Genomic DNA, 11,056 nt, shown 5'->3' on the forward strand with positions numbered 1-11,056 from the left:
ATTCTTATTAGAAAAAGGTACTTGCAGACCATTTCAGTAACTGTCTTTCTTGAGACTTCCTGCCTTTTAGGTAAGTTTTGAAACCATATTGGAAACTAGAGATACTTTGACACTAAAAACATGAGGATTCTGAAAATGGAGAATGCTTTTCAGTCCCCTATCTTTGTGTTCCACAGACTATATGAGTATGGTGGGACGTTAGGAAAATACTCATTTAAAAGTCAAGGAATTCTCAGAAGTTGTTTTTCTGTCCATATCTGTTTTGTGAAAAGTTCTCTTACTTTTTAGGAAATGTCCAATGCCTGCTCAGTCTTTTGTGTAGATAAAATACTGTACTTTCCTTGACCTGGCTACACTTAATTGTATTTCATTTCTGAAGTTTATGTCAAGGATTGCTCTTAAAACTCTTGGGTTTTGGTGCCCAAGTTATCCATCCAGTTCAGAAACTCATGCATTAAACAGTTGGAACAAATTCAAATGTGTATCTCTTTCGAGTATACAGAGACTGAAACTACATTATAAACACCTTTTTTTCTTTATTTTCTGTTCTGCAGGTAGAAAAAATAACTGGCCACCTCTTCCTGAGAATTTTCCTGTAGGTCCTTGTTTTTACCAGGATTTTTCAGTAGACATTCCTGTAGAATTCCAGAAGACGGTAAAGATTATGTACTATTTGTGGATGTGTAAGTATTTTCTTCTTAAGAAAAATGAAATGCCTATTCAATCTTGGTAATACATACCTGCTACTTTGGCTTTTGGGACATCTGTAATGAGAAATTATTTTAAATCCAGAAGCCAAATGTTGAAGCAAAATTTTATGTTAGCTTCAGTTTTAAAAGTATTGAATTACCTCATAAAAGCTTCCACAGAAAAAAAGGAGGATTATCCTAGGGCAAGTGGGTTCTAATTTATTGCAGTTGTCTGGTTTAAGTTTCTCCAGTTGTAAAAAGAAGTTTATTAACTTAGAAATTAACTTATTTATTAACTTAGAAATAATTTTACTGTTTTTAAAATCAGCTTTTATATTAAGGAATAAATCTCATAGTTAGTGTTAATAGACTTTTGAGTTCAAGATGTATAATATCCATTTGCTTTAATATATATAGTTTAATACGATTTTAATCTATAGCAAAGACTTAATATTCTTTTACTCTTTTTTAAGAAATAGTATCAATTAGCTGAAGAATCAGTCCATGTTGAAATTACCTTTTGTAGGCAAAGAATGCTGTATGCTGTCTTTGTAGGATTAATTTTGCCCTCACTGGCAAGCTGTGTTTTGAATGGGGAAATGCTGGATTAAACCAGATGTCACACTTGTTTCTTCTGCCTCGTCCACTATGATTGATAAAAGCCTAATAAATACTTTGACGAAATTGCAAAATTCAGATACTTTGATGCCTTTAATATATTTTTAACCTTCTACAAAAATGTGGATTTTAGATGTTTTCTGTACTTTTCTTCATAGCTTAAAATGTAGTTAGGAAATCTCCATAATTTCACATGTTACTATTATTGCTGTGATTGAACCACGTAATTGAAATGCATGAAATGAGCAGACAGCTCAATGAATCAAATCAATTCCACTTCATCATAATCTAGAGCTTTCTATAGTTATTGCTAGATCGTTAATCTTCAAATAAGCAACTATAGAGCATATGACTGGTTGCTCTCATAAAGCTGATGCTAATTTAGATGGTAGTGGCTGATGGTAATTTAGATGTATATGAAATCTAAGGTGAAATACTCAGAATTTTAGGATGGTTACCAATTCTGGCCATTTGCAGGACTGAGTTCCGAAAGTGCCTATGTTCCAATATGAGGTGAAGTTGGGCAGTTAGAATTGGAATATTAATTCCAGTGTTCTTAATTTCCCTTCTTATGGCAACAAGTAAAGGAAGAAGCAGTATTATATTATTTTAAAATATATAGGAACTGTGCTTTTATACTGACATGACCGCTAATCTTGTAGATAGAGTGAAGTTTCAACCAAGTCTTCTTGCACTCTTTGTTCTTTAGCTGTAGTACTCTTTGACTTATATATTTCTCATGGAGGCAGGAACAGGGCATAATAACAGAAAAGAAAATCTATTTTACAGTTTAAAAAAAAAGATAAAGAAGACTGGGTATAGAACTCCAACCCTCAGGGTTGGCTGTTGAATCAATTCTTAGGACTTTTCTTTTCTAGGATTGCATCTGTGTGGTTTGGCTAATTTCTCATTGACTGCTCTTCCTCTGTGGAGGTACTTAATCACATAGTAGACCTGCTTCAGCTTGGCACTCTACATTTTATTTCCTCTTCCAGAACTTCCTATGTCTTGTAAGGTCTAGGGGTTCTGTGAACATAATTGCATTTGGATAAATCTAGTACTGCATTCTCAGCACTTTATAAAATGTCCTTTTCCTTTATAGTAGCCCTGGGAAGAAACTTTATAGTTTAGTTTTCTGTGTTTGCACAATTAGTGTTAATTTTATATCATCATTCTTGGTTTTTGTATCTCCGGGGAAACTTCTTTACCTATTTAAGGTCCATATGCTCTTCCTTTCATAAAAAAAAATTCTGTTTGTATCCCCATTTATTAACTCATCCCTCTTTTCTCCTTTCGTATCAGAAGTCAGGGTTTTCTAATTCTTTGATGTGGTTTTGTGGTTTTATCTTGGCACATTTTCTCCGCAGGGGGGAGACTTTTTTTTTAAAATAGACTGAATGCTCATCTGTTTCTGTAAACTGTAACAATCAATTAGCAATGACTTTTCAGAGTTGCCATTGGAGCTTTTCTGTTCTATCTTGGCTTTGTGGCCATTTGTGCTTTAAGGGCTTGCACATGAAAATGACAGTTTTCCTAGCTCATTAGTACTCAACACTGTTTTTTAGATCTTTTTGTGCTATTACTGTGTCCAGTGTCAAGTACAATGTTTCTTGACTTGTGCTAACAGTAAAAAACAGGTCCAAAAGCATGTTTTCTAGCTACTTTCCCCACAGGCTGATAGTATGTGTCAAATAAACACCACTGATTTTCAGAGAATATTTCTTACTTGAAGTTAAAAAGTGAGGAGATTCTGGTAGAAAAATGATACCCTGAAGTGCCAGCTTTTTTTTCTTTTTCTGCTTAGGAGAGTTTCATCTCATCCTCTGTCTGAGGATATAATAGATGGTGTGTATATAGATATATATATATATATCTCATTAGTCTGTATAGGTATTTGTTCTGCCTGTCTCTGAGAACCTCCAATGATAGACACTTCACAAACTCCTTCCAAGCTTGTTTAAATGGGTTGCTGTCTATTAGAATTGTGTTCCTTGGTATAATATTTTAATTATTCCCTTCTGTGTTTGATCTTTCCTATTCTATCCGCTGTTGTTATGGAAGACATATTTATCCCCATTAGTAATCTCCTTTTGCCTTATTTAGCATAGTTCACTCAGCCTTTCTTTGTGGGTGATGTTTTCTCAGGGTTTGACTAGTTGCTGTCATACAGATTTACTGTTGGTCCACTTTATATTATTATGTGTTTTATAGTGTGTAGCATCAGGAAATTTTTAAAAAGTACCTTCACATTTTAGATAGCCTTGATTATGTTTATGTTTAATGCTTATGTTATGTGATCCAAGTCTGTTTTAGAATCTAGTTTTTCCCGTTGGAAGATCTTTCTCTTTTTTTGTAAGGCATGTTGGTATGTCTCTCCCAAGCAAGCAGAACAGACTAGGAACAAAAGCCTGAACAACATCTGAAGCTACTTGATGCTCTAAGGTTACGTGTGATCAAACTTCACTAGCCCAGTCCTCACTTGTGAGTTGCCTTGTGGCTTCAAAATTCTCCACTCTGTGGGCATCCCATTTGCCTTTAGGCAGTTCCAATCCGGGGTGACAGTCACGTGTCCTTGTGTGGACTTAGATTTCCTGAGAATATAATCAATGAAACATTACTAAAATTAAACTTAGTACAAAACTTTCTTTTCATACAGTCTCAAATGGAATAGCAAAATCATCTCAATAATGTACATGCCAAATATCTACAAATTGTAGTCTTTATCTACAACTCACTTTCAGACATTTATGCATGATAAAGTGTAGTTAATTAAGACAATCTAAGGAGATCTGTCTAAGGAGAATTCTTCTGTTCAGGGAAGTTTATACCAAAAAAAAGTAAACTAAAGTATTAATATTTACTAAACTAATGCAGTTCCCATTTTTGACTCTTTTTCTGGCATGAATGCCTGTTTTTTCAGCTTCAGCTTCTTCCGTGTACAAACTAGAAGAAGGCTTTCTTGAACCACAGAGTACTCTGTTGCTATAACTTTGAGGTTGTCAGACAGAAGTGGCATGTTGCAAACTTCTGCCAAAGCCCTAGATGATTTCAGCCCCCAAGTGGTCATTATTTTCTAATAGCTTGTGTTATGGGTTTATTTGCTGAGGCAAGTAGGTGGAAAGTACTTAAAACTGTTACTCTGAACTTACAAACACTTCTGTTCATATAAGAGCTAAACTTGCCTAGATCCCTCAGTGAAGGTGTTGGCTCAAAGGATAAATCATTCTCTGTTCCTTGCAGCAAGCAGGCTGAGTGAAGGGCAAGTGCAGTGAAGTGAGATTTGCAGTCAGGCCTACTATCTTCCTCTATAGCTTGCTAATACTCGTTTTGTACAGCTGAGACTCTCTGTTACAGTAGTGAAATAGACCCCTGTGTTGCTGGTTTTAGTATCAGTAGTGGGTATGATGTTTCACTCTTTTCTGCACTGATGGTACTCTTTTAAAACTTGTCCTGTTACTATAGTTGCAGTTACAAAAAAAAAAAGTAATTTTGAAAAGTTCAAGCCCCACCAGAATTCGAATGTTTCTAGTAACATAGGGGGTCTCCATGTGTTCCAGTACTGAATAGAAAAAGAGCGAATACCCCTTTCTTGTACTTATCAAAGGAAGGCAGAAACTGGGATTTGTATAGTTTCTTGTGCTTTATGAGGCATAAGCACACAAATTCTGAAATTATTTGTTTTGCTGACCCCTTGGAGCAGTGCTAAGATACGTAGGTGCAATAAATGCCTTTTATTTAAAAAAGAACAAAGTGTTTTGATTCTGGCGACTCTTACAGGAAAATACTGTTTATCTGAAGAAATGTTTTCAGTTTCATCAGTCTTCCATGCAATGATCTGTGCATCTTGCTTTTAAGAGCTTTTTCCCACTGTGTTGATTTAGAGCTCAAGTCATAATTAGACAGCAGCAAAGAGTTTCAGGATTCTCTTTTTCAGAATCTTTAGTATCTTGCCTCTTCTGTTATCCTTACCATCTAGTAGAATGCCTAAATTATTGCTCTGAACTTAAATAAAACAAAAATCATTGCTCTCAGGAGCAGCTTGTGCAGTTATAAACACCCTACTTTATCCTGATCCACAAGGAAAGAAATTATTCTCTGAGGCAGCAAAATCCCTTCTGAATCACTGGTTATTGCTGAACAAAGACGGAAATCCATGTTCATCTTTGAAGTCTAGCAGAACTAAGTTCTGTGCCAGATAGCATGAAGGTAGTTGTTGTAATGTTTGTTAATATTGCCTTATTCTGTTTTAAGAAGTAAACTTAATTAAAGTAAAATGTGAAGTCATAATTCAAATATATGTTCTGTTAAAAATTGAATAGTTAATGTGTAGCAAGGTCTACCAATGAGAAAATTGTAGTGTTGAGCTAACCAGAGACCACCAAAAAGGCAGATGTTCTAAGACCAGTGTTCTAAGAAATATTTGAATATACAAAATATATTAAAGCATCTAGAACAGCTTGCAGACCATGTTTTACTGAGGAACGTTCTTCGTAAGTGGGGTGTTTTTGTTTGATTTATGGAAAACAAAGAGCTTTTTGTTGGAAGAAGATTATTTTGGAAATTTTTATTTTCAAATTTGAATGTGTACAGTGCTTATTTTGTGATGCACTTTATGTAATTTTTAACCTTTCTCTCAAAAATTATTCAGTAGTCTCATATTTGTATTCAGTTATTTCTGTAGGAAAAAAATCAATTATTGCAGCTATAGAAACCTCTTTTTTCTTAATGTTTGGAAGTATTTTATTTTTATGACAGGATATTTTTGATTGCCAGGTAGCTGGTGGTGCTTGCATTTTCATGTAGCGTGCTCTCACTTGTGAATACAGGGTTTACCTGAAATTTAGAAAAGTATAAAAATAAGTTTATTACAGAACGCTTTGAGAGGGTATTGGTATTGTCAGCATGCTGATGTGTTGTTTAAAATGCTGTTTTCTTTAAATGTTTAAAACGTTTAAGAGTTTGAATATAACTTTAGCAGTTATAATAATTTATTGTTTAAACATAACTGAATTAAGACTATTCTGCTTTTGCTTCTGCAGTCCATACAGTGACACTGTTTCTTAATATCTTTGGATGTTTGGCCTGGTTTTACGTTGATTCTACACGAGGGGTTGATTTTGGATTGAGTATTCTCTGGTTCTTGCTTTTTACCCCTTGTTCTTTTGTCTGCTGGTACAGACCACTTTATGGAGCTTTCAGGTAACAACTTCAGCTTGACTTAGAATATTTAAAGACTTGTCAAAATGCATTAACATTCCAGAATTTGCTTGATTATCATGATGATAATCCTTTAAAGTGCTTTCGTTAGAAACAAAGAGTGTTTGCAGATGCCAGTAGTTAGTAATATCATGGACTATCGTTAAAAATATTTATCCTTTTTACCACAGGCAAAATACTGGTCGGAAATACTTAACTTTGTTTAAGTTAATAAGGGCTGGTAACAGTTGCATAGAACATTCTCATTTAATGTCTGTCTTTTCACACCAAGAATTTGAGTAGGTTAGTAGTCAATAGTGCCTTAAATAGTGTTTTCTGCTTCCTGAATGAACTTCATAAATAGCTACTCTTAAAATATATAAAATATATAAAAGGTATATAGTAAACAAACTAGTATTTTTCCTAGTCTTGGTAATCTTTGCAGGCTTCAGAAGCATGAAGTGTGTAATTAAGAATAGAATGGTGTGTTTGCCTGCAAAATTAAACTTTTTCTTAAAATCAGCATGTAGAGTTTTAAAGTCCTGTACTCCTAAAGTTTTGGGGTTTTTTACATTGAAGTGATTCAGGATGTTCTCAGTTAAAATACCCTTATTCTTGCATTAAAAGATTGATGGCCAGAAGTTGCAATTAACAGTAACACTTAGACTACAGGAAGTGTTTCTTTTTGCTAGCTGAGGAGGTATTGCTATAGCCACAAATCTTTGAGGAATCATATAGTTTAACCTTAATTTCTTTTCTAGTAAATCCACAGCTTTTCTTAGAGAAAATTGGTTGGTTGAGGAAGGAAAACTACTACTTGCATATTCAACTTTCAGTCAGTTGCTCAGCTGAAAATGCAATAGTTATTGAAATGAACTAGTTGTATAGAAATTACAAACTCCCTTCTGCAGGAAGAGCTATTAAGGGGTGAAATCTGTTTCTTTCACTTAACGAAATGATTCCTGTTTTCTTAAGAACTCTAGTAGCAAGCATATCATATGGTCAATAGTTTTAGCAGTAGTAAGTTGAGTCTTCATTGAAATTTTGCCTGTGCATTTATATTTGGCTGTTTTGTTTTGTTTTTTTTTATTTTCAGTCTTTGTAAGGCTGGCATTTTAGTAATTTAAACAGCAAATATTTTTTCTACATTTTACTTAAAATAACAGCTGTTTCAGTATTTTGGTGTGCCCTGTGTTTCAGTAATTCCATATGAGATTTTATTTCCTTTCACAAGTTAAATATTCTCTTCCCATCTTGCCATCACTGTGAACTTCAGTCTGAAAGTGGAACAGAATTCTTTATAGAAACTTAAATTGTTAGTTGAAGAGGCTCTGGGGCTGAACAGAACAATTCTCACCTTTCTTAGAGATGCAGGTGGCAAAATTGCTCTATTAAAGAAGAAACAGCAGCTCTTGTAAATAAACACTCTAAAAAAACACAGAATTGCTGATACTTCAGATCACTTAATGAATGAAAGTACTCATCCTCTAGGTAAGGCAGAAAAAAGTAGATTGGTACTACAGAGTAGGAATAAAAATCATAATTTTTCTGGCTGTTTTAATCTTTTTCCTCCCACCTCTTTCAGGAGTGACAGTTCATTCAGGTTCTTTGTGTTCTTCTTTGTATATATCTGCCAGTTTGCTGTACATGTACTTCAAGCTGCAGGATTTCAAAGATGGGGAAACTGGTGAGTGTTCTGTGTGCCATAATGTTGTACTGTCTGTAAGACAGTCAGATTTGAAGTAACAACTGCAATACCGTCTATGTTTTCAAAGCAATAATCTTGTGTGCACTGGAATGTTACATTTAACCCTCAAAAGAAAGCATTTTTGGAGTGCACTCAACTAGGAGAAGTGGGTGAAATGTATCCAAAGAATGTGAGGTACTCCTGTTACTAGGATGGTCAAAATTTTATCCTTCAGTTTAAACCACTTTGAACCCATTACTTCTTCATACACTACCACCTCTGTTTTGGTGGTGTAAGGAGTTATTACTTATTCTGTATTTAAGGTAAAGGAAAGCAAAAATTTAGACATAATAATATATACTTCACAAATTTTTAGTATTGTTAGGTATTTTTAATTATACTAATATACTTCCTACTTATTAAGAAATTCATAGCTAAAATTTGTAGAATGAGTTAACAAGGCATTTGGATGAATGTAGTGGTATATCTTTGATATTATTTTAAAAGTTAATTTGTCTGAGTCACATCCATATTCTGTAATAAGTTGATCTTTCCTTTACATGTTGGCAAATATATAAGCTTTTATATGAAGCTTGTATGTATATTATCTTTCATTTGAGTCTTTGAGGTCTAATATTTAGATTTTACAAGGAGAAACTATGGGGAATCAGTCATTGTCCTTGACTAAAGGAATTAACTAAAAGCAAGGTTGTAGTAGCCAGCCAGTAACATAAAGTCATGAGTGGCAGTGCTGTAGGTGGGTAATGACACTTCCCTCTCAGTGCTTTTTGTTCCAAACCTCAAAATATACGCAAGGCAGACAAAACAGCATTGCTTTTAGAATTGTTGTATAAGAAAAGATCCTGCTTTATTACTTTTGCTCTGGGATCCTCTATTGCTTATTCATCCGAGTCTGGGAAGTGTGGATTTAAGCGTATTTGGGGAAGGAGTATTGAAAGTAGCCAGATCATCAGAAAATCCTAATTACAGATTTTGGGGATTTGTGGTAGATTACAGTGGGACATAGTGGATATCAAAGCAGTGTGAAGCAGGTAGGGGAAAGTTTTAGAGTTTGGATTTACATAATTTTTTGCCTTTTTTGTTTTTTAATAACTTGGAAAAATCTTTTTCATCTTAATGCATGGGATTTTGTTCTTAAGGCAACCTGCTTTTTTAGTTTTCAGGTCTGAAACTGTTGGTGTCTGTTGGTGGTTCAGTTTTGAAAAATGGGGAAATGTCTGAAGTAGATACTTACATAGCAGTTTTATCTCTCTGCTTAAAAAAATTATATTAACCTCAGTTGAGAAAGCCTCGCTGTGTGGATAAAATTAAATGAATCTTCACATCGAAGCTGTGTATGTGTGATATTTTCCTGTTCTGTATTTATAGAAGTTAGAAACCATATTTTAGGGATATTTTCTCATTTATGAATTCAAGTAGTTTTGAATCAATCTGAAATGACTGTATAACAAAAAAACCTCAAGAAGTTGAGAAGCAGCTCTCTGATTTCTCCACAATTTTGCTCAAGGACAATAATATTAACAGCAGTTTTTCATATAGTTTCACTGCATTTTCTGTGAAAAAATGGAAATGAAGCTCTAAAAGCATACCATAGAACCCAAATATGCTTATGTAAAATTCCCATGATTTTTCTTCAAAAATACTCAAAATGGTTTAGAACCAGGAGATTATAAAGTTTTCTTTGGTGAGGGTATCTTAGGTTAAATGGTTAAATGCTTCATGTGCAGTAGTAGTAAAATCTGTTCTTTCTCTGTCCTTCAGTGGGTGGATTTCATCTCTTACTGGACTTAATAAGAGTATTCCCGTTGGCATTATGATGATAATCATAGCTGCACTTTTCACAGCATCTGCTGTTATCTCACTAGTTATGTTTAAAAAGGTAAGTTACATATTATTCTCCTCTTTTGTTTCCTACATTTGATTTAGATTTTGCTTTCTGTCTTGAGAGAGGGTACTCTTTCAAAAAGTAGTGGGGATTAAGTTTTATTCTTCAAGGTGACCCTTACCTGTTAACACCTGTACAGTTTTGCTTATACTGTTGTGGAATTACATAAAACTGTTTGTACAATGCAGGTATTTTCTGCAAATGGGGAAGGATAGCTCTGAATTAGAGAACCTGAGAGGTGACCTTACCACAAAGGAGTAGGTGAATGCACTGGACACTGACTGTAGCTGGAGATGCCAAGTTGTCCATCAGATGCAGAGAAGTGTGACTCAAGTGATTGCTAAGTTTCAGTTCTTACCCAGTCATTCACATTAAAATCAATAGAGAGATGCTCAACACCTCAGAAAAGGGTTTTTATTTCTCTGTCTCTATTTTTAAATATTTTTTGCCAGCTAGTGATGCAGGAGCATGAAAACTCAAAGAAATAAACTCTTTCTCTGTGGTTACCTTTGTTGAATTTCCAGACAGAAGATTTAAGTATAGATATTGATGCGTTAGTAAGTCATTGAGATAAATGTAACTGAGAGTTCTGATGATGAATTCTAGTAATTCAGCCTCAGTTACAGTTAGGTTTAAAGATTTTACACATACACAAATACTTTTGTCCTGTTTACAGAAAACTAGAAATTTTAAGTGTGTGCCTGAAGATGTCCTTTCTTGTCTTCTGTAGAAATACTGTATATGAGAAGAAACAAGCAAGAAAATCTCATAGCAGAATATGTTTTTACACTTTTCTTACTGTATGCATCCAGATTCTTCCCAAAAATATGCATATTCATATATGACTTGGTATATCTTTATGGATGAGAAATAGTCACATTTTAACAGAGAAAAAAGTTACATTAATTTTCCTGCTGCATTGGAATGAAAATATCCTTATAATATTATTTGACAACCTTT

General features: G+C 34.1%; 1 protein-coding gene across 1 annotated transcript in view; it reads left to right on the forward strand.

The window, feature by feature from the left end:
* Window positions 1-11,056, forward strand: part of SCAMP1 (secretory carrier membrane protein 1) — a 46,174-nt gene that overhangs the window by 27,366 nt on the left and 7,752 nt on the right. Inside the window, exons 5-8 of the mRNA XM_014881406.2 lie at window positions 555-683; window positions 6,347-6,506; window positions 8,089-8,190; window positions 9,973-10,090. Of these exons, the coding sequence (XP_014736892.1) occupies window positions 555-683; window positions 6,347-6,506; window positions 8,089-8,190; window positions 9,973-10,090 (509 nt within the window). The remainder of the gene's footprint in view (window positions 1-554; window positions 684-6,346; window positions 6,507-8,088; window positions 8,191-9,972; window positions 10,091-11,056) is intronic.

This window comes from Sturnus vulgaris, chromosome Z (assembly GCF_052056855.1).
Source record: "Sturnus vulgaris isolate bStuVul1 chromosome Z, bStuVul1.hap1, whole genome shotgun sequence".
Classification (NCBI taxonomy): Eukaryota; Metazoa; Chordata; class Aves; order Passeriformes; family Sturnidae; genus Sturnus; species Sturnus vulgaris.